This window comes from Martes martes (assembly GCF_963455335.1).
Source record: "Martes martes genome assembly, chromosome: 2".
Lineage (NCBI taxonomy): Eukaryota > Metazoa > Chordata > Mammalia > Carnivora > Mustelidae > Martes > Martes martes.
This window is the reverse complement of record NC_137889.1, coordinates 2,823,832-2,851,159: the sequence shown is the minus strand read 5'-3', so window position 1 is coordinate 2,851,159 and position 27,328 is coordinate 2,823,832. Positions and strand designations below refer to the sequence as shown.

Genomic DNA, 27,328 nt, shown 5'->3' with positions numbered 1-27,328 from the left:
ATTCCTCTCTCCTGATACACATGTTAACCCCAGCCCTGTTAGGGCTTACAGCAGAGATGGTGAGGAGGTGTAAATACAAGACTTTCAAGTCAGCTTAGACAGAGAAGCTGGTCATCAAATAATGGCAGAGAACGTAAGTACCATGGTGTTCTGGGGGGTCCAGCTGCTGGGACCGAACCCGCCACAGGAATATGGAGGTCGTATGAGAACATTTATGACTCATGCGGTTGGACTTTCCAGGGAGAGCAGGGCATGCTGAAGCCAGTCTAGTGCACTGAGTGACGGAGCGGCAGGGTGGGCTCTGATGGTGACAGAGGAGGGGGCCAGTGGAAGTCGTCCATAGGCAGGGGTCTGCATGGTTTGGACCCCTGCGCCAGCACACACAGGCTTTCTTCTCAGCTGGGCCAGAGCGGAGCAGGAGGGCCAGAGAGAGAGCTGGACATGAGCAGGGCTGGCCCCAAACACGAGTGCGCTGCCTGGCTCCTTATCGGCCTAGGGTCGCAGACCGTGCTGTGGGAGTCGCGTGCCAGACGCTGGGTGGCGGTGTGGTCGTCAGTGGGCTCCGAGAGACAGACAGGCTCGGGTTTCATGAGAACAGAGATTGGTGTGAGCCTCTGTGGAAGCCCAGTGCTCCAGCACACGCCTTCCTCTCCCTTCTGAGCCAGCTGTGTTCTGGAACCCTGTTTTCCTCCCACTGGGGTAAGGATCACCGTGTCACCCCTTCCACCTGCCCTACTAACATGTTACAAAGCCAGCACTGGACAACGTTGCTGAAACTCACAACCTAGCGTCAGGAGGGCTCTAGTCATCTAAGCATGCTGATGACAGCGGCCCACGCGGCCGTCCGTTCTCCGGGATGTCATGTGTTTTTGTCAACTTCTGTTTCCCTTTCTGAGAGTCCGTGTGGGTGTCGTTGCCTCCATGGCCAACCAGGCCCTTCCAGATGAGACCCCTCTCACCCTCTGAACTGGTCTCGGGCTTGACCCCCCTTCATGCCCTGTGTGCAGGCACGTGACTCATCACTGTCCTCGCCTGGAGGACTGTCCCCTTGCTTCTCCTGTCCAGAGCACGTGTTTCCCGCCCCCTCCCATGTGCATTCTCAGAAACATTGGTTGGAAACATGCCTGACAGGAAGGGCACTGGAAAGGCCCGTTTCTAGCTGCTGGCTCTGCACGCGTGATTCTGCGTGTGCTTGTGTCTTCTTCACATGAGGAGATGTGAGTGTGAGCACCCAGGAGAAAACGTGGGTAAGGACAAACGTACAGCTGAGTCCCTTCTCCTGCTGCCTTCTGTCACTGGCACACCTCCTCCAGAAAGCTCCTGGCTCTCCCAAGAAGAGGTGTGCAGTGTTCCCCAGCACCCTGCACTGTAACGGCCAGACTGGGAGGGGCCACGTGGGGCCAGCACGAGCTGCTGATCATCCGTGAGAACCATGCTCATCTCCGTGGCCCCACGCAATGTGGACGTCAGGCTCAGGGATGTTATACAGCAGTGGCTAGGAGTATAGCACAGAACCTCTGTAACCATGCAATGCCTGGTTTTTAATGACTCAGCCAATGGTTCAACAGTCTATGTCTCCTAGATCTTATGTGCTGTCTTTACTTTTTTTTTTAGTTATTACTCATTTTAATATAAGGCATTTATTTTTTTATTTTTTTACATATCTTTTGTTTTGTTTTGTTTTGTTTTGTTTTTTTATTAAATTTTTTATTTATTTTCAGCGTAACAGTATTCATTGTTTTTTTCACCACACCCAGTGCTCCATGCAATCCATGCCCTCCCCAATACCCACCACCTGCTTCCCCCAACCTCCCACCCCCCACCCCTTCAAAACCCTCAGGTTGTTTTTCAGAGTCCATAGTCTGTCATGGTTCACCTCCCCTTCCAATTTCCCTCAACTCCCTTCTCCTCTGTCTTTAGAGGACTTTCCCACTGTCTTTAGGGAGTTTACCGTCTGTGTACGTAAATCCAGAAGGTTGTGCTCATGCTGTATGAGTGACTTGTCCTCTGGAGCCACCATGAAAAGACACGTATTAAATACGAGTATCTCTTCCTTTCTTGGCCTTGTACCTACTGAGAAGGTCACGTTCAATCCTGCTTTCTTTTACAGTGGGGTGTGCTGTGACGTGGCTTTGCTTTTTTGTACTTGATCTAAATTAATGAAGAAATGCTGGAGAAAAGTTTTAGTATTTTGATTGGCTGTCTTCCTCCATCATCCTTTTATTGAAAGAAAGCAGCCCGACCTAGATGCCGTTTATAATTTGGGTGAAATGAAAATGTGGGTCATCTGAAGTTTGCAGTGGGGCAGAGGCCCTGGACATTCGGTCTCGTCTGTTCTTTGGAAACAGCTGTCACGTGCGGTCAGCCGCCTCCTGTGCTGCATGGAAAAGTGGAGGGAGCAGATTTCCGCTGGGGCGCCAGCGTGAGTTACAGCTGCGTGGACGGCTTCCAGCCCTCTCACTCGGCCATCCTCTCCTGCGAAGGCCACGGCGTGTGGAAAGGAGAGGTCCCCCAGTGCCTGCGTAAGTCTTCCAGCCACGCTGGTTTCCGGGGTCCCGTGTGCTGGACCCACGCGAGTGCTTTCCACTCCCCGTCATTGCCGGCCCTGCCGCGGGAGGCGGGGGCTCTCGTTCAAGGCCGCCCTGCTCAAGGCAGATCCCTCAGTCATTGGTGGGTCGAGTAGTGATACCCAAAGGTTTTTGCAGACGCCCGGTACACAAGTTGGATACGTTAATGTGACCCAGCGGCACAAACCATTAGCCGACTGCTTGCTGTCTTCCATTCCACAGCGGTCTTCTGCGGGGACCCGGGCACCCCTGCGGAGGCACGACTCAGTGGCAAAAGCTTCACCTATAAGTCGGAAGTCTTCTTCCAGTGCAGATCGCCCTTTGTACTGGTGGGATCATCCAGAAGGACCTGCCAGGCGGACGGCACGTGGAGTGGCACACAGCCCACCTGCATCGGTGAGAACCGAGGGGCCGCTCGGAGCGTGCCTGGGAATACGGACCTTCTCTCTAATATCCGATCACTTGTTCCCATAGTTGTCCCCACGATGTTCCCACAGATGGTTCTCTGTGGAGGCTCTCATCGGCTACTCTGGTGAAACGGTGCAGACCAAATTTGGAGTTGAGTTAGGAGGCTGTTAAAACACCTGCCAGACCTTGTTCTCTTGTTTCCATGTCCCCACCTCAGCGGCAGGTGCATTCTTGCAGGGGAAGACAGTGTTGTTGAAGATGCTATGACTGGCCTGTTCCAGACCGGCCATCACCGGAAAGACAGCCTGGCTGTTGCTCGGTGCCTGTCCCCTCGGTGCCCGTCTCTCGTGCACGGGTCTGTCCCCCCCTGAGCCACCCGCGCTAACAGTGCTGGGAGGACTGGGGCACGTACATTCTGGTGACCCAAGAATATAACAATGAACCTTGCAAGTTAGAAGATGCTTTCCATGTGACTTAAACCCCAGGTTTTTAGGTGAAATTTCTGTCTCATGCAGAGGATTCAGATACAAGTTGTATTTGTCAAAAGCCACATTATTAGTGGCATAGATACCAGAATGGTTCATTTCCACTAAGAGCACATTTCTTCAGACTTCATTGCTGCAGACTTGTTTACTGATGGGCTAATTTTTTTCGCCCAGCTGTACTGAGCTGAAGAGTAGATGTTCTGCATATTTGCAGGAAACAATTAATGATCTATAGTCCTGGTTGTTTTCTAAGAAATGGAATGATTTCTACTTAAAAACAAAGATGTTCAGAAATAAACTCACTGAAGCACTGTTTTTTGTTTTTTTAAAGATTTCATTTATTTATTTGACAGAGATCACAAGTAGGCAGAGAGGCAGGTGGGGGGGGGGCAGGGGGGGAAGGAGGCTCCCGGCTGAGCAGAGAGCCCGATGCGGGGCTCAATCCCAGGACCCTGAGATCATGACCTGAGCCGAAGGCAGAGGCTTTAACCCACTGAGCCACCCAGGTGCCCCACACTGTTTGTTTTTAATAAGAGTCATGTTACTGCTGTTTCGTTCAAACCATTGCTACACGCTTGCTATCTCGGTACTAAGACAGGTGTTCCTCCCTCCCATGTTTCTCTTAAAAACAAATGTTTTCATAGCGGCTAGAGAGCAGCAAATAATAAGCTCCATGCTCCTCCTTGCTCAAGTCGCACATTTACTGAGGGAGCAAAATGTGACTTTGGGTCTACCATGTGTCTCAATTCTGAAGCATTCAATGTATTTCTCATTTGGAAGTCTCAAAGAAAATTAATTTAAGAAATTGCAATAAGGTAATGGATGACTAAAAGAGATGGTCATTAATTGAATCCTTAAATCTAAGGGATCATAATTATTGAAGATAGTGTATCAGTAAACAGCCAATATAGTATGTTGGACCAGAAAATGGGAAAGAATGTTCATTCCAACACAGAAAATAATACACAGAGCACTTTAGAATCCCTAAAGGACTAAGGGGTAATACCTACAATGTGAAAGGAAGATGAAAATAGCAATTTACTTTAATTTTTAACTTTCATGCAAAAATCTTATACATTTGTCAAAATATAATTTTCTCAATTTTGTAAGACCTTTTAGTAAAAATATTGGAATCCTTATAATAATATCTGACACTTGTGTTCATTCATTCTTTCTTTCTTTCTTTTTTTTCACCCGCTATGTGAAATTCAGACCCTGCTCATAATTCCTGCCCAGACCCTGGTACTCCACACTTTGGGATACAGAATAGCTCCAGAGGATATGAGGTATTCCACTTTTATTGTACTGTGTTTCTCTCTAAGTATAAAATAGGGATGACACCTAAACATATGTACATGTTTTTATGCCCCCGTCTGATTCATGGTATATTTCTGAAACAAATACATCCAGAGAGGATTTCTGCCTGAGGATTTAACTGTCAGAATTGGGATAGCTGGGTGTATCTTCGTTCACATAGTATCAATTGCCATATTAATTTCTATCTGAAAGTATGCATAATTGGATGCTTTTTGTCCACTGAAATGACACAGCAATTCTCAAATCAGAGTGACCGGTCCCTGAGTAGCTACACAGTAAAAGTCCCCGCTTAGTGACCTGATATAATGGGAAAACAGTATTACATTTTCGAGTCAAAAACTGGAGAAAATACATGTGGGCCCTTTAGCGTACACTTACGTTGTGATGTTTCTCTTCTGTATGATCCCTCTGTATGAATTACTGGCATGCTCAGTATCGCTTTTGACATTCATTTGACTCTTTAAATAAAAAGTACATGAACGCAAAAAAAAAGTACATGAACGCTTTAGGTAATATTAGAGAGATACCAAAAAATGGAAGGTAATGAAGCTTGAAATAAAATGTTTCCACCATCTAAAGTGATCGAGTGACTTCAGAGCTGTATGATGACATGGCTTTGAAAGCCCCAGTTACATATGTATAGTGCTTTCAAGTTAGGGACCCCATTAATTAGAACAAAAGACTTCTTTCTTCAGCCCCTTCCCCCAGTCTCTACTGAAACCTAAAAATTCTAAAACCTAAAATTCTCATTTGGTTGGCTCTAACACACATTGGTTACTTCCTGATGGCATTCTTACACCCTACAAAGGAATGTCACAAGGGTGCCTAGTGAGTTAAGTCTGGTGTATTTGGTATCAGGTCTCAAATATGGCTGAATCCTCAGGTAAATGCTTTCTGGCATGTAGAACTGTAACGCCACATATATGGGGTTCCTGGGAAATACTGCATGTGAGTCAGCTCTTGCCAACTCACCACTGGTTTTGGCGCTTCTAGATCTGTCCCTGAGGAGCCCGTGTGAAGTCAACATTGTGGTGACTCCATTCAGCAGCCTGTCCCTGCCATCTCTCTTAAGACAGGAATAGGGATGGATAAACTTCTCACGCCTCTTCTAACAAAATAAAGTTACACCAAAAAGAATGATAGATTGTATCCAAAAGCAAGATTTGCTAACAAGTTACAGACACAGATGCCCTCTTTTCAAGAGGTGCCTGACACAGTCAGGAATCTCCTCAAAACATTTTTTTTTTTTCTTTCTTGGTCATCAGACACATTAAGTTTTGAATATAACAGATTTTTGTCTGTTCCCTTCTGCACCATATTTTGAAACATGCTCACGCTGAGTGAGCCATTTTAGTCTCAGACTATCCCATGTCCTGCTGTGTTAATTGTGTGATTCAAATGACTACCCTTTCGTCTCCAGCCCTCCACATCCCATCAGTTCTAAACACCAGGTGAATTTACAGCGATCAGTCTGGAGTGGCCAGGGACCTTCTGCTAGGAGATACTTTACCGACAAGGACACTGTCATTTCCTCCCACCCCTCCAGGAGAGAGGCTCTCCATTGTCTTCCCGCTAGCGAATAATTGAGCATGTTTGCAGGAGGTCTGATGGGGTCAGTGACGTGCTGACAAGGGAATTCAGTGGAGGCCATCCTGATAGGTGACAGATTAACATTTCCCACCTCTGAATATCAAATCCCTTATTCCTTGGCAGTTTAGATATATTTGAATTTTTTTTTTTCTATATAAATCCTGATCCCTACTTTGGGTGCCAATGGCAAGAAATGGCTATGGTTTTCTGACATCTTTCATCACTGCTCAGTGCAGCAACTATTACCACGCGTGTGACTCATAGTTATTCCTTCCCAAATCCCAACGAGGGAAATAAAGACTGGACCAGATGAGAAAGCAAAGGTCAAGGAATGAAGGCTGTGTCTGACTCCTCAGAGCAAGGACCAGATGGACTCTTCCCCTGTGCACTCACTTGGCTTCATAATTAATGCCTTAGGAAAAGACTTGGTCCCACTCACGAGCGCAGAGGGTACAAAGCTGCCTTTCAGGCACAGACCGCCGCTCTGTGAGCTCATTTCTATGCCCTTTTCTCTTCCCCCCAACCTGGTCCCATGTCCCGGGCGTAAGCGATCAGGGGGGTTGTTTGATTCCCTTCAACACATGACCCTAACTCATCCTTTAAAAACATCTTTACAGACCACTGCAGACTTCCCTTCGAGGCACGTCCCGTTAGGTGAGGAAAGCAGATAAACATACAGACACTTCCCGAATGCTGTCATAAGCCGCGCATGACGCCTTCTTGCAAGTCAGGAGAGAATGTGCAGAGGAAGTGAAATTTACCAAAATACTGAATATTAAGGGGCGGGGGAGGTTAGCTTGCGAAGGTCCGGAGGGAGGTTATTTTAGGCATGCAGGTGGCAATGAGTAGTTCGTGTATCTGAGGCTTCAGGGGAACAGACTGAGTTTTGAGACATTCTAAAATAGAGCAGGAGTTGGCCAGCTCCCAGAAGCATTAGCAAAAGTAATTATTTAATAAATACCAACTGGCGTCGCAGGGGAAGAGTGGAAAAGGGGGAAAAATCATCACAAACCGAGAGGAAGGCTGAAAGGAAAGAGTAAAAACACATTTTTGTTACCCAACTAAACTCCTCGAGACTGGCCATCATTCACTGTGTCTAGCGGAGTCTCCTCCTGCATGGGGCAGCCTAGCCTTGACGTACGACATGAATGACAGTGTCCCGACGCTGGTGAGAAGTACCACTGGCGTGGCGCACCCTGGGATGCACTTCCCAGCAGGACGGCTTTATGTCGTGTCCGTCCACTCTGCCCCGCAGCTAATGCTGGATTTCCTCTATAGGTTGGAAGCACGGTGTTTTTCAGGTGCAGGAAAGGCTACCACATCCAAGGTTCTACGACCCGCACTTGCCTTGCAAATTTAACTTGGAGTGGAATTCAGACTGAGTGTATACGTAAGTGTTATTTCTTCCCCCAAAGCCAGAAATGGCCTGTTTATTCTCGGAGGTCTAGGAGGTGTTTACCCTCCAGAGAAATAATGAGGAACGGCCTTATTTTTGTTTGTTGGATCTTCTTTGACTCCCAAAACCAGAATTTCTCGGAGTTTGATGCCCTAGGACGGGCAACATCAGCAGCCCATGCTGGTGTGGTAGCATTTGAATTCTCAAGCCACACCCAAGACCTACAGAATCGGGAACTCGGGGGCTGGGGTACAGGTGGGAGCAAAGGGGAAGAACAGTGGTCTGTGACTCAGCGGGCCCCCCGGGTGGTAGTGGGGCACACTCAAGTCTAAGCACCTGCCCAAACGGAAGACAGGTGAATGCCATCAGTTACACTCGCAGAAAGAAAGCTTTCTTATGCGTGCTGTCATTCTTCCAGAATGTTCACATCAGCTCATGAAAGAAGGGTAAAATGGATCATGGGATATGTCACAATATTAATAGAAATATCTTAAATGTTATTTTTGAAGTCTATATGAATTGGTCATTCAAATCATTACTTTGGATCAAATTTTATTTTTTTAATTAATCATGAGAAATAGAAGAAATGTTATAGGAATCATCCATAAGCCAGTATTTCATCCTCTATCCATTTAGTGAGATACAGAATCTTAGTCTTACTGTGTTAAACATAAAAAAATAGAATGTTATGAAAAGTTATTTTAATAGTATGAAAATGCGATTTTTTGTGTATTGCTCAGTATTAGAAGCGTATTTATTTCAGAGTTATCATTGCTAATACTCTAGTCAAATTACATATGTGATATCACATGCACACCCAGCATGCGTATATGTCTGTATGTACACATGTGGGAGTCTGGACAGCTTGGAGCTTGCAAATACCTGGTATTCGTATGCTGAAAATTTATGGAAGCATAAAATATCATGATACTGGAAACGATTGTATCTGTAAGTTTTATATTGTCAGCTTGTTTTATAATCATCTGTCAAGTTCTTTGCTTGAGACGTAGGTATGAACTTTATACAGAAAGAGAAGTTCCTTGAGATTTAAACATCGCAATCTTATTCACTCCTAAATTAGATTTTCAGGGAAATAAGAATTGATAATATTCAAATTAGGTTTCTAAACACAAATGACGTTTTTTTTAAAAGTGACTGTTTAACTGAATAACAGAATTCTTAGCTGCCATCAGACAAAAATCAAGGCATATTTCTAAATATTTGCCCATTGTGTTTAGCTGATAGGACTGGTCTTTTAGGGCAATTAATGTATTATTTATCTTAATAGTATATCAGAAGTGATTTGTTTCAATGCTGTGATTTATATTCTAAATTTCTACACATAATTGATTGTACACATGTAAATGTAGAGAATGGGATTAGATGGATGGATGGGTAGATAGATAGGTAGAAAGATAGATAGATGACAGATACTTAGAGGGAGGGTGGGAAGGAAGGATAGTAGAGAGAGCTGAGAAATCCCAAGTGTTCAGCATTTTAAACGTTGCAGAGAATTTAGGGGATATTTAAAGCTTCCGTATTCAGAATTTTGGGTTTTGATTTTGACTTTACAGTCATTTCCAAATGTTGGCATATTTCCTTATTTCTTTAGATGCATGTGCTAAGTCTATCATAAACAATGGTCGGTGTTTTCTAACGGAATACGTGCTGTTTCAGCCCACACCTGCAGACAGCCCGAGACGCCAGCCCACGCGGACGTGAGAGCGATCGATCTCCCCACCTTCGGTTACACCTTGGTGTACACCTGCCATCCGGGATTTTTCCTCGCGGCCGGGTCTGAGCACAGGACGTGTAAAGCAGATATGAAATGGACAGGAAAATCACCCGTCTGCAAAAGTAAGTCACTGGCGAGGGAGGGAGCGCACATCCTTGCAGAGCGCAGAGGAGCACCGGCAGCCCACCAGGCTAGCTTCCAGGTGTGAGGTCCACCAGGAAACCACGTCACGGAAGTGATGTCAGTCACCCCAGCTGAATCTGTGTTCATGTGGTGAGCTGTGTGTGTGAACGTGTGCGTAGTAAGTGTTGGGTACAAGGGAGGCCTGGTCGAAGCCGACCTGTACGTAGTATTATTTGCTGTTTACACTTCAAGCCACGGAGAGAAGCTGTTTGCCTCTAGAAAAGCATTATGAGTTAAAAGGACAGGAATACACACCATAGCTATGGAAAATGTACATTTTTCAAATGAAAATGGGCAAATATCACCAAGCACTGGTGGACATATAAACTAAACTACCTGTAATTGTTAAGACCACGAGCTGTTTGCTGGTGGAATTTACATTGACCTACTCTTTACACAGCTCTGATCCTTTAAATTATGAAAGCAATTAGCATGAAAATGCATTAATTCCTCACAAATTTGTGCATTTACAAATAAGAGTAATGAATCAGGGTCCGATTTGACAATAGCTGACCTCTCAGATGCTCCACCAAACGTTGATCATACAGGCCTCAAACACTAACCAGCAGAAGGAAAATTAAGGAGTGTGATAAAATCCGTGACTTTAGCTCTCCTTTCCTGGAGCCTCTTTATAGTTCTTGAAAGAGGAATTCATAAGGCATTTGTGTTTCCCTGGCCCTTCACTCCCAGATAATGGAAGAAAACCAACTTTAGAAAGGTAATTTGTAGTCTGACACAGAACCGTAAAGACTCAGAGATTTTGAGTTCAATCCGACGTGATAGACCGAATTAAACAGTCCGCAAGGGAAACGATGTGGTGTTATTCCTTATTGACTCATACTTCCATCGATTTGGGCGAGGACTTGGAAAATTAAGAGAGGTTATGAAATCTTAGCGATTTTGTGGCCACCTTCCCTTTGCGGCCAGAACTTCCCAAACAGGAGTGAGCACAGGGCCATAACCCACCCTCGTTTGCAAGGCTCTCTGTTGTAACACACGACGCCTCTTCCAACGGCATTGGTTTGCACCAGTGATCTCCATTTTTCCATGAACACGAAGGATATTCTGCTGTGAATACAGGGGTTTAAAGTGGCTATGCATATGACATTCATATTTTGTAGAACCTCAAGAAATCTGGAGAAAGGAAACTTGCTTCAATTTGACATTTTTTCAGACTTATTCAAAAATACATGCTTTTGAAAATGATAATTTGTCTTTTTACTTGTAGGTAAAGGAGTGAGAGAAGTTAATGAAACAGTTACTAAAACTCCAGGTTTGTATACCAGAACAGTTCTAGATTTCGATCCAATCAGTGACTTGTTCTCTACTCTGACAGTGAAACAAGTTTTAACACACAAATTTCCGATTCCATTAGTCCACGAAGGAGTCAATGTTTCAATTACAGAAAACACCAAGTCTGTACTGATTCCTCTTTCTTCCGTAACGGTGGTTGGTCAAGGGAATAACAAGACTTGATTAGGAGGAACCCCTCTGGCCTTCTCACACGCCGTCTCGTGCAGAGGGGCTCGGCATTTTGTGGGCAGAACTGGACATAAAATATTGACAACAGAATGTGATATAATGGAGAGCCTTATAAAGAGGGTTGCGATCTTTCTTCTAAACAGGAAGCTAATAGAAACGAAGCCTTTTGACAGTATCACCTGTCCCCTTGAGCAGTAAAAATGAGGAGCTCCATTTTTTTCCCCCAAGTATCTCCATCATTCAGGCATCCTCTGCCTCCTAAAATGTTCACTATTTGTTGCATGTGGTGTGTTGCTAAATGCGTGACACAGAAAATTGGAGAGTTGAAGTCCCGTTTCCCAAGGAAGACGCTGATGACTCCAAATCACCTGGCCTACTCTATCTGTTATAAATATAGAGACTATTCCAATAATTCAGTGTGTCCCCAAATTATAACTTCAGTCAACTTTTTTTTTTAACAGAAATAGAAAACTTATAAATATATAAGGTCATTTCCCTAGCGTTTTCCTTATTCAGGTTTTAACACTGATTTCTTAGACAGGAAGGTCTATCCCGACCTCAACTGTGGAGACCATTTATGTAACCCTCCTGTTAAGTCACAACGCTGAGTAACACATGTCAGTCTCAGACGAGGGCAAATGTCCCAACGTGATGAAAGGACTTTTTCCAATGTACACCATGAAGGATAAAAGCTACTTCTGAAAATCGTTATGAATGATTCTATTCCAATGCCAAGTTCAAGTCAAATACAGAAATCTGTACTCTTTATCCAGGAACATGGTCTTCAGGGGAAGGAAACAATCTGTTGTGGTGGTGGTGTGTTTGTTCTGTTTTTGTTTGCTTCTTTTTTTGTTAAAGATACCGACACACTCACATACGTTATGTTGAAGGCACACCCATTCTCATCAGTGCCCCCTTCTCATTCCCTTGGGAGGGTTTCGCTAATGGAATGTGGTTCTTTGTGGAGGTCATGCAGCCTAGCATGCGTCCACATCCAGATGTGGTGTTACACTACAAACCAGAAGGGCCCTAAAGGACCATCTTTGCCACGTCGCCCATGGCCTTATTTGGATACAAGCAAGCTGCCTCTGGGACGCTCGTCGTCCCTTACTCTTCCCAGTCAGGCATGACCCACCAACTGACACACCAACCAAGACTCTCACCTCAGGGACACGTTAAACAAGTACATTAGTAGCTTCCCCTGAGAGGGCACGTTCTAATTAGGGGAAATAATCTTGACACTCTTCTAAAGGCTGTTAATTTTGGTAAAGGAAAAGAAAGTCCTTGGGTTTGGCATTTGAGCCTTGGCCTCTGGAGGGCCACCCATGGATAGGTAGACGTGTCCAACATCCCTTATCGATCATCAGTTGTGTTAGATGTCTATGCTGATAATCATAGTTTCTAGCCTATTTAACTTCTCAAAGTGATTATTATTACAAGTTGAGTCTACTGACAGCTGCAGGAAGGGATGACACATGCTTCTTCTTTAACTCGTCCATGGCTAGGGTAGGTTTCATGGGTGGACCTGGTCTGGGAAGACAGGGAAGTGGTCCTGAAAAGGGGCCCATGAACATAGGCCCAGTCCATGTGTGGGCTCATCACGGGTTGCTGCAAGTGGGTCTGCCAAAAATCGTAGGGAGACATGTGTCTTTCTCTACGTACATGACGTTTGACAACATTGGCTCTGACTTCTTAGCGATCTGGGAGCGTTTTTCCCAAGCTTGGAGGAGTGTGGGTGAGGGGGTTGGGCTCTCCTTGTGAGGTAAAGATCTCTGGACCCAGAAAAGCCCCGTCTTCCTGAGCTGAGCTGATGTCCTCTGCCGGCGCTTTCAGTGCCAGCTTTCCGGGGCCAGGAGCTCCTGGCAGACGGTACACGGCAGCTCGCTGGGCCGTCTAAGCTTCCGGAGAGTCCAGCTGGACGTTAAAGAAATTTCACTAGGGGCTCCGCCACCATGTGCTCATTACAGCCCAGTCACCCACCCTCCCGGAGGGAGTACTGACTCATCCCACCCTCTGGCCCCGGCGGGTCCACTCAGACAGGAGAGCTTTGACATCTCAAGTATTCCTCCAACGAATCAATGAACACACATGTACGTGCATCTCACAAACACCCCCCTTCTCATGTCATTTCCATCCCACTTATGCTGTGAAGGGCCCCGGATCGGCCATGTCTGTCCTCATCACCATCCCGACCGGGATCGCTCACTTGACTCTTAGTATGCCTCTGTGTTGTGAAAAAAATCTCGGTTTAATTTTTCCGTGTGTGCTAACATTCCTCTGCTTTTTCTCCCCTCCAACAGTTCCTTCCGATGTATTTTTTATCAATTCCGTGTGGAAGGGATATTATGAATATTTAGGGAAGAGACAGCCCGCAACTCTAACGGTGGACTGGTTCAATGCCACGAGCAGCAAGGTGAACGCGACCTTCCTGGAGGCGTCTCAGGTGGAGCTGAAGTTGACAGGTAGGCCCTGGGGCGTTCCCTTTTAGGAACTGCAGACTGTAGGCGAATACACCTTTACCCTCTCACCCGGGAGGGGGCTGACGCGTTGATCACACGCTCCTTAACAGTCCATTGGCTTGGCGCCGGCTACATCTCCTGGGACCCTCTGGGTAACTGGTAGGTCGGTATTCTCCTCTCTAAAGATTACAAAACCAGTACAGAAAATCTCATTAATTTGCTCCCGATTATGCACGTGACAGACTGAGTCAAAGGTGTGAGGTTGATATCCAGATGTGCCTGTCTCCAAACTTCTTCTTACAGTTTCCTTTTCGTCAACTCATGTGCTCCTCAGGAGACTTTTTTTTTTTCTTTTTTCTTTTCTTTTCTTTTTTTTGGGGGGGGAGTCATCCCACTGTCAGTAAAATAACAGCGGTTTTGGTTCAGATGCCGGACGCCATCTTGAGTACTGACATACATTATCTTTCCCAGTCCTGCCCCAAGCCTATGATATAGGCATTCATATCAGTCACGTTCATTACTGATAACAGGGCCACGAGAGACAGAGAGAGACCCAGGAAACCGGTGGCCTTCCTAAGGGGACACGGTAGACGGGCCATCTGAACTCAGGATGCGAATTTCAGAAGTCTGAATCTTGAGTCGACCCTCCTAACCACTAAGATGCACGTCACCTTGATGACTACATCAAATGTCTTTTTTTTAAAAATTTTCAGTTATGTCACTTCTTACAACCATGTATCCTTTTCTACACGAGGGCTGGGCTTTTCCCTGAGTTCCCCACCAGGCGGCCCTGGGTCTGAAGGCCAAGACCCCGGGCAGCCCCTACTCTTTCGCTCACCACTGGACAGACGCAGGCTTGACCTTTAGAAAGAATGATGGCGGGTCAGCTTCCCCCCATGTTTCCCTGAAACAAACCCGGATCCTCCTTGAACCTTGAACCTGTCTTCTCCGCAGAGAGGACATTCGGGCATGTTATTATCCATTTAATGCTTGCTTGTTTGTTTCCTGATTTATCTGTGTCCTCCCGTGGGTGGGCAGCGCTCTGGCTGCTGGCACACCCTCCCCGCCCCCTCCCCGTGACCTCTCCGCTCTGGGCGACATTCTTCTGCTCTCCCTCCAGCTGCCTCACAGGTGGCTGGAGCTGTGACCTTCGAGTCCCTCCAGGCCAGAATTGGCCGGTGACACAAGCACACCCAACACACTTTATCCGCTGCGCTGTTCATTTCATTTCAGGGCTGCAACTCATCTGCCGAAGTAGCGAGATTTACACTTACGGTCTTAGTCTCTTTGTCCTCAAAAATGAGTGCAATATGAATTTAAAATGCTAGATTAAAAAAATAATAATATAAATGAATACGAGTATTACCTTGATTTGTATGTGATGGAGATGTTGAGTTTAATGAAATGGGTTGTACCCATCCAAGCTAGGAAAAGCCTTAAACAGGAAATGCTTTTTAAGAAAACAGAGGGACCAAAGCGACAACTTAAGAATAAAATAATAATTTCTGTTATTTATTTATTTTGGTAGGAGTTTATAAGAAAGAAGAGGCACACTTACTTCTGAAAGCTTTTCAGATTAAAGGCCCTGCAGATATTTTTGTAAGCAAGTTTGAAAACGACAACTGGGGACTAGCTGGTTATGTAAGTACTCTCTGTGGGGACTGTCACTCCGCGCGGGGGGCTGGCCTTTGCTGTCTGTGCCAGGTGGAAGAGGACGCCCGCAGGGGGTTGCTGATGGGAGCCAGGTGGCGTCTGCCCCTTGAAGACACATTGTCCCTCTGCTTCGCAAACATCATGGTCCTTTTACCCCTTTGTTTTAAGAAGGAAGAAACCTAGTTTCTGGAATGACGAGCAAATGAGTAGTTACCGCTGGGGACAGAACAAGAGCCTAGAGTCACGTCCCGTGCTTAACAGCACATTCCAGCAGGAGTCTGAACCCAGCCACCGGGTAACCACTCGGAAAGTCCGAAAAAAAGCTCATTCCTAGATACGGAGGCTTCACATGACTCATCGAGATCATTCTCTGCAAGGCAACCATGGTGTGTGTTCTAACGCATTATCTGACGCAAGAGCATATGGCCTCACATGGTGTTCACCGGCCAAGAGTTGGGACACAAAGTGATTTTGATGTCATCTAGGTTATATTCCTGTAACAGTCCCCTGCACAAAGGATGGTTAACCTATGAATATGTTGTAAATTTTACTATTTCTAGGTAAAAATGAGATACTGAGAATATAGACGTGAGTTGAAGTTCACGTAGGTTTTTTCCAGTTTTTAACTGCTCCAGTATCCCTGAAACCGAGGACCAAGGACAGAAATATCTAACCTGTAATATCTAGCCGTGAGAGATACAGCCACCGGAGGGTCGAAGGGCGTGCCACTAATCCTTGCTGTATGTTATTTTCTTCCTTTTCGTGCATATCAGGTTTCGTCAGGACTCGAAAGAGGAGGATTTACTTTTCAAGGTGATATTCATGGAAAAGACTTTGGAAGATTCAAGCTCGAAAGACAAGGTAACTGCTCTTACGTTCTGTGTTTGAAATCAACCGTCAGTTTGGCCGTCCCGCGCCGGGGCCGGAAAGCAACAGGAAGGCAGGTGGACAGGAGGGGCGAGCGGACTTGACGGGGGATGAGAAATAAGTGTCGAGAACGGCACAAGCGAGCAACGCCGGTCTGGAAACAAGAGGCCGCATATGGAATCAACACCCTTACCCTAGAAAGAGACACTAAAAATGTGGGTAAAACCAGGCAAAGATGAAACTCAGTTAAAGAATTAAGGCAACGACGTTGCCCTGAGAAAATTATCAGAGGAATTAGGAGTGGCCAGCGAACGGCAAAACAATCTTTAACTTCAAAAAAATCCATATTATGGCAACAAAGATTTTCTATTTTTCATTATTAGAATGTAAACATTTTAAGCAGTTATTCTGGGGAACAGTAGAAATGGCCACTGGGGTGCTCCATGTTGGAGGGACGTCTGAGTAGATACGGGTGATTTGACAATACCTGTCACCCAGTGCGTCCGCCTTTGGATTTCAACCAGATGAATGTGAAAATTGACCGTGCATCTCACACATCTATCATCAAAGAGTTGCTTAAGTAAATAATGACACAACATGTCCCATTAAATAGGGAGCTAAATGTAATTCAGTATTTTTCATTAAGAAATGAGGCCTGTGTGTTGACGTGCAGAGGTACCCATGACCTCTACGGGAGAAAAAAAATTTACCGTAGATAGACAGACGGGTCCGCCTTCCTACCTTTCTCTACAACTTCATTTTTACCTTAGTCCTTGAAGAGAGCAAGATATGAAAAGAAATCGCTAGATGAGAATCCCGTGTCATCTACCGGCTGGTTTTTTAACGCAGAATGACTTGCAGTCTTCTCAGGCCGACTTCTTCATCCAGTCAGCCTGAGAAGATCCAGTAGGGAAGTCAGTTCTGCGTTGTCACCAAGATTAAGAGACGGTGCGAGCCTTGGCTTTGTGCCATCTGAACTCCTTCCCCCACGGAAGTCACTGCTGTCGTCACTGCTCACAGGGATGAGAAAATGCCTTTCTGTAGGGAGATTAGCACATCTCTCCGACCAGCATAGACCACTTTACTTGCACACCCGTACGGGCTTTGATCCCTGAGCTGCCTTTCGGAGGTACATGAGTGCAATGTCCTGTGCCGGCTGTCCCCGATTACTCATTTTGCAAGACTTTTATCATGATATGGAGCAATTCCAAAGGAAAGGCTTCCCAACCTGTGTATTACTATGTATAAAAAAAACATGTGACGCGATGAGTACTGGGTGTCATAGGCAACTGACGAATCATTAAACACCACATCTGAAACTAACGATGCACTCTGTGTTGGCTAATTGGATTTAAACTTACAAAAAAATAAAAAATAATAAAAAATAAATTCTTGACCAAAAAAGAATAACCGTAAAATACTCAAATTCCATCATTCCAAATGCAGTGCTTCTAAGTAAAGAGCTTTAAATCATAAGTCAGCCATGGTGGGTACGGCACTTTAAACTGGGTTACATTATTTTGAGGCAAAGAAATAGAATAAATGCACTGGACCAACACTAATGACGAGTAAAGTTTTCTCTTGCTCAGAACCAAATCCCTGCAGTTCTCTGCTCCTTTCTCCCTGGGCACACGCTCTAGTAATTCTGCGGAAGGATGCCCCGGTGAGCTGTACGAGGTACCCCGTGGCTGTCTGGGTTCACTCGTCCGAGGAGGCTGGGCTCACTATCACTGTGCCGTCACAGACACCCTGGCCTGACACCCTTTCTTCCTAATCTCACGAAACAATGGCTTGCTTTAACAAGTAATCTTTATTCCCATGTGATGAGGAGTTTGTTGTCAGGAAAAGCAGTTTGCCTCACGAATAATTTGAATCCCAAGCAAGTCTGCCCTTCATCTAATTAGAAAAGTTGATGTTTCCATATGCTTCACCAGTGACCATTCATCTCAGATTTGGCTAAATACTTTTTTATGGATAAAAATAAACATCTTCATTGTTTCTAGTCCATAGATAAATGGGAAGAAAACGATTTTTAGTAAGTGGATACCAACCCAAGTTAGGTGGAAAGGACACTCTAAAGCAAAAACAGGTGTAAGAAACCAAAGGATAGGCTGGTGTCCCCGTGTAAGCTGAATTGTCCCAACCCCAACTCCAGGTGTACACACACACACACACACACACACACACACACGGAATGGAAGAAAAGCAGTGCAAAGTATGCATCTGATAAGGGACTTGTATCCAGAACATATAAAGGGCTCATCTGGTTCAATAACACAGACACAAATAACCAAACTAAAAAATTGGCAAAGGATTTGAGTTGACATGTCTCCAAACACCTACAAATGATTGATAAACACCTGAAAAGATGCTCAACAGCACGAGTCATTCGGGAAACATAAATCAAACCACAGTGAGACGCCCCCCCACGAGCACCAGGATGCCAATGAGCAGACAGACAAGCGTGGCCAGAGTGCAGATAGATTAGAACCCTCGTCCCTCACGGATGGCGTGCGCGAGTGGTCCAGCCGCCGTGGGAAACAGTCTTGGCTGCTCGTCAAACAGTGAATCATGGAGTTCCCATGCAGTGCCGCCGCTCCACTCCATGTACGGCCAACAGAACACGTGTGAGAACATGTGTTCACACGAAAACGTGGACACGAGGCACATAGCAGCGTTATTCCTAGTAGCCCACACAGGGAAAGCCCCCAGATGCCCGTCAGCTGACGAGCAGGTGAAGAGAACACGGTGTGTCCGTACAGCACGATGTTACCCTAAAGACCTTCTGCTCAGTAGGAGGAGCCACTCACAGAGAAAACCCCGCATACGGTATGACTCCACTTATGTGAAGAAAAAGGCAGATCTAAGGAGACAGCAGCTCAGTGGTTGCTCGGAGCTGGAGGTTGGAGGGTGAGGAATGACTTCCAACGGACACTGGGTTTCTTTTAGGGGGAACGGCGGTGTTCTCGAATTAAACCGCAGTGATCATTGTAACACCGTGTGAATAGACCAAAAATTTTGGAACGTATGCACGCCTTATTATTATTTTTATGTATGTTTTATTCATTATTGAGGTAGAATTGACACACAACGTTACATTCGTTTCAGGTGCGCACCACAGTGTGTCCACAAGCCTCTTCATTACTCGGTGCTCACCACGATAAATGTAGCCACAAGACGACATTATTACAATATTAGTCACAATATTCTCCGTGCTGTGCTTTTCATCGCTGTGACTTATTTGTTTTATCACTGGAGCTTTGTACCTCTTAATCCCCTTTGTCTGCCTCCGCCATCCCCCAGCCACCTCCCTTCTGGCAGCCGTGGTTGTTCTCAATTTAAGGGGAGAGCACGTTGGACGTTACATCATTGTTCAGGTGTTTTCGTGCTGGCCTCATGCCGTAACGGTTGAAGTGAGGTCGGAGCACAGCTTTAGGGGCCACGGTGTAACAACATCACCGTTACAGATTCTTTTAGGCAATGACTCTACTTGGTAGAATTTATCCTGTATGTTTTGACTCCTACTGATGCATCGCTCTTGGGGAAAAAAAAAAAAAAAGATTTCATTGCAGCATTAGAAAAATTTTAGAAATGGCCTAAACGTCCTTCAAAGGTAGATTGGCTGAAAAAAACTCCAGCATACCCCATTAATAAAACACTATACATCTGAAAAAATAAATCTAATTCATATGTACTGAGAAAAATTTCAAAGCTATATGGTTAAGTTTAAAAAGCCAAATACAAAAAAATGTATCTAGTGTTCTTACTATCTAGGGAAGAGAAACAAACATATATATTAATAGCACCTTGCTGGAAGGACATCAACAAATTCTTAACCTTAAGAGGAAGACTGGCACAAAGGGCGAAGAGCGGCCCTTTACTTCCTTTGTCCTTTATGTCCTTTCTGTTTATATCTTTTTATGCCGTTTTAATTAATATCACGTGCATGTATTACCCTTCAGATTACGGAAGCAGGGGTGGATAACTGACAGTAACAGCAGCTCCCGACGGCACAATGATTCCGAAGTAGAAGGATGCTCCGCTGTCCAGTTTCAAAGACCTTCTTTTATAGCTGTGTTGTGATGCCCAGTCTCTTGTGGGGTATCCATTTTCCACGGTCTTATTGATGAGAAGTCTGATACCCATGATGGTGAAAAATAGATAGTCTTGTCTGCAGATAACAATAGTCACTTTGGTTCATTTAAGCGGAGCACAAGTTTATAAGAAGGAGGCAGAGAGATTCACGGAATGCCAGCAGCCTAGAGAACGCCGGGCGGTAGCTTCTCAGAAACCGCTGGGGGTTCAAGTACCGTAAGCCCCATTTTCCACTTGACAGGCCCCGAGGGAGCAGCTCCTGTGTCCGGAGTCCTCTTATAGGCACTGGGGATTCAAGCGGAAAGCGAGCCCCAGGCTCCCCGGTACACATATGGGAGCTTCCGTTCTAGAACACACGGGTCCCCGTGAACTTGGGCTGCGTGCCAGGCAGCGGAGGTGTCCTGACACTTAAATATCACAGGGTATTAGTAGACTTGCTGCCACCTTGAGGGTATGCCTCAGCTCCCTGCGCCGGACCCGTCGCCGGGGCACTGGGCGATGTGCTCCAGGCTGTCCAACACCACAGCCATGGGCTGGCTTCCCGGCCCCTCCGGTGCTCTGTCTCCACCACCCTGACGAGGGCCCAGGGTACATCCAGTGGAATATGAGATTTAGAGAGAACCAGAATCTGGTGGAAGAGGTTTCCCCTCCACAGCAGGTGGTGGGCGCATCTGAGAGTGAAACGTCAGGTCTCATTCACAGGCGCTGAGAAGGCAGGAGCTCCGAGAAATACGGTTAAGTTACACAGACCCAACATCAGTTATAAAATATATTAGAAATGCAGTATAAAGTATGAGACCCTCAGATGGCAGGAAGTAGCAGGTTCCCACGCCTGTTGAAGGAATGACATCCTAGTACTGTCATGTTTTCAAGGTGAAAATGAGAATGTTTATGTAAAAACCTACTTAGATGTGTGTAATATTTGATTGTTCATTTACAATTATGGTTTGTGGGTAAAAAAAAAAAAAAAAGAATGAAAACTTCTCTTTTACTGAATAGTCCGTAAATTCCGGACGGATACTTCCAAGCCGAGCCCCGCCTACTTGGAACCATCCTGCCGCATTCAGAGGACCTTGGTGGTGATCCGTGACACACGCCCACTGAGGGAGCCCATGTGATGAAGCCACACACATTTCAGAATTGATCTTATGAGTAAACTCTTTAGAACAAACCTCTTTATTTGGCAATATTTGCTTAATCAGTGTTTTCTAACTTGAGTTTTCCAAGTTCGCATGTGTCTCCGGGTGGCGCACGCATCTGCTGCCGTGTAGATGCGGATTATAGATTCACGACCAGGTCCTCTCCACGACGCCGGGATGCTGACCTCTGCCTTCGGTTCTAAGGGACGGAGTCATGCCCTGTCCCGGTCCGTGTCCTCGCGGGAGCCTGCCTGGTGACACTGAGCTGTGCTCTTCTCGCGCAGCGTAAACGCCCGCGGGCGTGCGGCCCCGCCCCGTGAAGGAGGTCGCACCCCCCACTCCCACGCGGAGCACGAGATGCGGGGGGAGCGACCCGGGCGTGTCCGTGATCTCGGCGACTTCTGTCGGGCGGACTCGGTCCGGGACAGGAGAGAAGAGCCGGCGCTTGCCCGTCCGCCCGTGGACCGTGCCGCGGGGGCTTCCCTCGGCCTCGCGCGCCTGCCGAACCCTGCGCCCCCAGGTCGCGGTGGGCGCCCCGCTCCGCCCCCTCGCAGTCCACCTGTCCGAGTCCTCAGCATCCCCGACGTCGTTAAGGAGTCGTTTCCTGTCCCCTGACCCTCAGCCCCGGTGTGACGGGTTTGCAGAAAGGGCGCCGGGTTGGGGAGTCGCGGGACCCGCCGCAGAGCCGGACCCGCTCGCGAAGCCCCCGCGGGGTGCGTGTAACCGCCGCCTCCTCTTGCCTTCCAGATCCCCTGAACCCGGATCAAGACGCCCCGAATCAGCACCAGGGCACGAGCAGCGGGTCTGTGGCGGCCGCCATCCTCGTCCCGTTCTTCGCGCTCATTTTGTCGGGGTTTGCGTTTTACCTCTACAAACACAGGTACCCGCGGCGGGACCCCTGCGCGCGGCGGGGCGGGGCGTGGGCTCGCTGTCCCTGCGTGCGTCTGCAGCCCCCCCGCACCCCGCGACCCCCGCACCCCCCACATCCCGCACCCCGCGACCCCCGCATCCCGCACCCCCACATCCCGCACCCCGCGACCCCCGCACCCCGCACCCCCCACATCCCGCACCCCGCGACCCCCGCACCCCCCACATCCCGCACCCCGCGGCCCCCGCATCCCGCAACCCCACATCCCGCAACCCGCGGCCCCCGCACCCCCTACACCACCCACATCCCGCACCCCGCGACCCCTGCACCCCCCACATCCCGCACCCCGCGACCCCCGCATCCCGCACCCCCACATCCCGCACCCCGCGACCCCCGCACCCCCGCACCCCGCGACCCCCGCACCCCCCGCATCCCTCACCCCACATCCCGCACCCCGCGACCCCCGCACCCCCCACATCCCACACCCCGCGACCCCCGAATCCCGCACCCCACATCCCGCACCCCGCGACCCCCGCACATCCCGCACCCCCACATCCCGCACCCCGCGACCCCCGCACCCCGCACCCCGCACTCCCGCTGACGTTAAGGAGGCTCGCGCGACAAGGTGTCCCCGGCTTCGCTGGCCGCACATTTCCAGCGGCCTTTCCTTGGAGTTAATGTGGATGCCCCCCACCCCAGCCACCAAAAAAAAAGCAAAAATAAATTGTGGAGGAATTATGAGTTCTTACACATTTTGTCTTTATCTGGATAATATATGTCCTGGAAGAATATGACATGTGCCAAACTGTTCCAAAATACTACCTAGAATAGTGGCATTCCCTACATATGATTTAAAAAAAAAAAAGGCCCGCTATGATTCCCTAAAATAAGAGTAAGGTGTGTTAAAAGTGTTCAACATTCATTTATATAATACAGATATTCCTGTTTTTCTATTTAATCCCAGTTTAAAAGAAGAAAAACTGGTATAAGAATTTTTTAAATGAATCAGATAGTTTTAAATATGTACTTTCTTAGGCTTTTTAAAAATACACAAAGTAGTAAGAATGTTACTGCCCGCATGCACGTCTTCACGTTCTTGTGGCTAGTAATGCAATTACTTTAAAAAAAAAAAAAATTGATGAAAGGAATCTCCGATGGTTCTTGATAAAATTATACTTTGGCCCATCCATATTGTTAATTATTATTACTTTTAGAAAAAAAATATTCTTTGCACACAGGTCTGGTGAGCCTTATTCTCAAATTTCTCCTTGGAGCTAGCTGAAAATGTACTAAATATAAAAAAAGCTGTCTCACCACCTTATCCAATAAAATACCATGCTTCGAAGTGCTTCTCTTCTTAAAGAAGTATAAATTACAAATATATCTTCTTTCACACGTCTCTCTAGGAACCACTGTACCCTTACAGTTACACATACGGTGGGAATGTATAATTCCAACAAATTCATTTCTGCTTTTTGGTGGTGGTGTTGGCAGCCCTGGTAACCCCTAGGGAAACGTGCGGACCACTGAAGTTCTTCCTCCCCACCTTTTGACACGCCCCCTGTCCACCGGGGAGTCTCCGGGAGCCTCCTGGAGTGTCCCCTGCCCGGACCCGGAGGCAGGTGCGGGACAGTGTCCCCAGCTGCCCCTGAGGTTTGCCTCGATGTGCCTCCCCGCGAGGCAGACCTTTACATGAGTCTCCGAGAAAGCTCTCCCCATCACGTCTCTGAGCGTTTCGGGAGATAACCCCACACGGGTGTGTGCACACGTGCGTAAACCAGTCAGCTGTCCTGATGCTTTCTTCATTTGAAGACCGCAGAGTACTGGGGAATCGTCAATATTTATCACACCGAGGTCTTTCGACCTCAGACGCCTCCCCACGGCCTTCAGTACACGGAGCCTCTGGGACGGAGGTACCACTTACTTGTTGTGTGACTCTGATCCCTTCTTTGCGTTTCCACGCCTGTGGGCTGGCGGCCGTTTAATCTCTGCGTGTCTCGCTCTCGCCGTGGCTCCTCACCCACGCGGCTGTGCTGTGTCTGGAACGCGACAGAGGCTGTCTGTCCTCATGGCTCTCGAGAGCCACTCAGCCCCGCGACTGCTGAGTCCGGAGGCTCCTGTAGTCCTCTGGTTCGGCGCCCTGCGAGGAATTGGGAGATTTCTGCCGAAGCAGGCGGGCCGTGCCTGATCACCTGGGCATGTCAGGAATATATTTTCTTCTGAGTTGCTGCCATGTGCCCAGGGAACACACCGAGCTATGAGCTTTCCCTACACGGGCTCCTTACCCTCTACAGGTGTCAAGGTTCCCTCACCAGTTGGCTCTGCGTTTCGCGAGTGAAGACCTTGTTCCCGCTCATTTCTGAGGTTCCCTCATTATTGTCTGCTTGGACTTGTTCCTTCAGTCAAGGCCAAGCTCCGGACTCAGGACTCCCACATACCTGCTCTGTACACGTCTCCTTCTCCACGGTCCTGGGGTCGCCTCCAATTCTGTGGGGCTTCTTGCAGTGCCAGAGGGGTGACTCCTGACCTGGGAGATGACATGGGGATTTTAGCCAGCTTTCCACCGCACTAACGCTTGGCTGAAATTGTTTGTTAACTTTTAATGCCGGAGCATTTTCAAGTTTAACGTCAAAGACCTTCCCAAGTCCTGGGGCAGTTGCAAACTGCTTTTCTGGGGGCAGAAGCCTAATTCTCTGAAACTGACACAGTTTGAATTCTCTTTTTCTCAGTGAGCATAATGTCAATTAAGAAAATCTGCTAGTAAGTCCCTGAAACAGAAGCATCATCGAATCCAGTAGTACGCAGGGATGTTTCTGCTGGTGTGGGCGTTTACGTGAAAGTTCCGTTTTCACACCTGGCGTAGTCTTCTTATATAATTTCTCCTGGAAAAGGTTGAGGGGGAGGCAGACTAGATAGATAGCTTTACGTCTTTTACCTTTAAAAATCCTCCAATCTCTAATCTTAGGTCACACACAGGTGTTTCTTTTAATTAGAAGACATAACCAGTAGTTTGACAAAGAGTCCGATGCCGTTTCTGTCCCTTGGTCACTGGCTGTGTCACATCACAAAAGAGCTAGCGTTCGTGAACGTTACATGCAGCGAACCGAGGTCCGTTTCTCTTTTCCTTAATCTGAACGGTCCTGAAGGGTTGACGTCTTGACGGGCAGTCTTGCTTTTTTCTTGGAGTGACTTCCCCAAGGTCATGGAACTTAAAAGTGACAAATATCCAGTCCACCATCCACCCGGCTCCGGCTCTGATGGTCTTTCCATTTTGCCAAGAGTATTACCAGGAATCCGATAATTCTTTGATTTTGAAAGAGCTTCCGTGTCTTAAACCGCCTGCAACACCCCGACAACCGACTCTAAAAAAGAAAACGGTCTAACCGTGTGAAGAGGGGCCCCTTCCCCGTCGCCGTGTGCCCTCGTGTGTGTATCCCTGCTGAGTCGGGAGGGACGCGGTGGCCCGAGACCCCGCCGCGGTGCCTGTTTCCTTAAAGTCTGGGTCTAACCGCGTGTTCCTTCTTTCCCCCTCAGGACGAGACCAAAAGTTCAATACAATGGCTACGCGGGACACGAGAACAGCAACGGACAAGCGTCCTTTGAAAACCCCATGTATGATACAAACTTAAAACCCACAGAAGCCAAGGCTGTGCGGTTTGACACGACTCTGAACACAGTGTGTACGGTGGTATAGCCCTCGGTGCCCTGTTAGGACCGATTCATAGCCATACCTCTGACGGACGAGCAGCAAGTCCTCTGGTGCCATATACCGCCCCCCTCCTACTCTTGGCTTCGCTGCGCTGATCTTTCCCATCTCGCGCCGGCGTCCGTGCAGCGGGAACCTCGGGGCACGTGCCCGAGTCTTCTGAGGGTCGCACGGCGCGGTCACCCGCATCCCGGCCGGCTCGCCGCAGCTGCCTGGGGTCCCGGCGCTCGAGGAAGCCTGCCCAGTCACGCCGGCGCTTGGTACGCGATGCCTCGGACTTCCCGATTCTGTGTGGCTGGGATGCCTTTCAATGCAATCTTCCGGGCACGTTGGATACGTCCTTTGGGTGCGGTGACAAAACGGCAGCACCACAATATACCACAATACGTTGTTCTGGTCTTTTGTTTTTGTTTTTGTTTTTGTTTTCTTTTGGGTTTTTTTTTTTTAACCCCCATGAATATCAATACTCTGGAAAAAAAAAATAAGCTCTCTTGAAGAAGGCACCTTTCTGGCAGACGCACACACCTGCAAACGCTTCACTCTGTCCTTCCCGAGATCCGACACGCTTTGAGGACTCACAGCTCCCTCCTTCGGTGTCCATTCCTAGGGCCATTGGCAAACTCCCCAGTCAGCTGTTCTATTGCAGAATTTTTGATGCACAATTTTTTGCACTAGTGTGTTATGAATGACTGAGTAAGATTCTGATAAAAAATAAACTATTTACACAGGGTTTATACACACTATCCATTGTATATAAGCATCTTCTCATGTGGTCCAGCTAGACATCTACCACCCGGTCGGTTAGAGAGAGGAAGTATCCCCAGACACGGCGCAGGTTTTAAAGGGAAATGTGGTCTTGGAGAGATTTATTCTGTTCTGCTTCCTTTAGCTACGTATGTGTGTTGAATTCATTGAAGATGTCGAAGGAGGGAAAAAAAAAAGAGGGGCCTTTTTATGTTTCATTTCCCCCACACGTTCTGCCTTTCGGCATTGCCCGTGAGCACCGGGGTGGGGGCGCGGGATGGCAGGGCGGTCGCAGCGTGTCTCTCTGCCATGTACACACGTCCATAGCACCTTCCTTTGGAAGCTCATGAACTCGTGGGGTTCAGCTCACCGTCGTCCTCCCCGTGCGCCGTGGTTCGCCGCCCGTGGCCGCGGCGTTGAACGATGGCACAGCTTGCGGTCAGCGGGGCCCGTCAGGACCGCCATCCCGAGTGTCTCTGTGCAGGCAAGGGAGAACGGCACACACTCCTCTGTCCTGATGACACGCGTCATACCTCGCTTGGTCTTTTGTTTCATGCAAACGCCAGATGCCAAGGCCATTTGGGGAGTGTTCACCTTTCAAGTGTGCTCGACGTGCGTCGCGAGGCTCGGTGTG

General features: G+C 47.6%; 1 protein-coding gene across 1 annotated transcript in view; it reads left to right on the top strand.

The window, feature by feature from the left end:
- CSMD1 (CUB and Sushi multiple domains 1) overlaps positions 1–25,938 on the top strand; it is a gene marked incomplete at both ends in the record, with an annotated part of 1,981,616 nt that extends 1,955,678 nt beyond the window's left edge. The window contains 11 exons of the mRNA XM_080796866.1: positions 2,349–2,522; positions 2,790–2,963; positions 4,673–4,746; positions 7,646–7,757; positions 9,441–9,620; positions 10,910–10,954; positions 13,464–13,625; positions 15,151–15,263; positions 16,049–16,136; positions 22,124–22,256; positions 25,779–25,938. Coding sequence (XP_080652992.1) covers positions 2,349–2,522; positions 2,790–2,963; positions 4,673–4,746; positions 7,646–7,757; positions 9,441–9,620; positions 10,910–10,954; positions 13,464–13,625; positions 15,151–15,263; positions 16,049–16,136; positions 22,124–22,256; positions 25,779–25,938 — 1,415 coding nt within the window. The remainder of the gene's footprint in view (positions 1–2,348; positions 2,523–2,789; positions 2,964–4,672; positions 4,747–7,645; positions 7,758–9,440; positions 9,621–10,909; positions 10,955–13,463; positions 13,626–15,150; positions 15,264–16,048; positions 16,137–22,123; positions 22,257–25,778) is intronic.
- Positions 25,939–27,328: the final 1,390 nt, after the last annotated feature.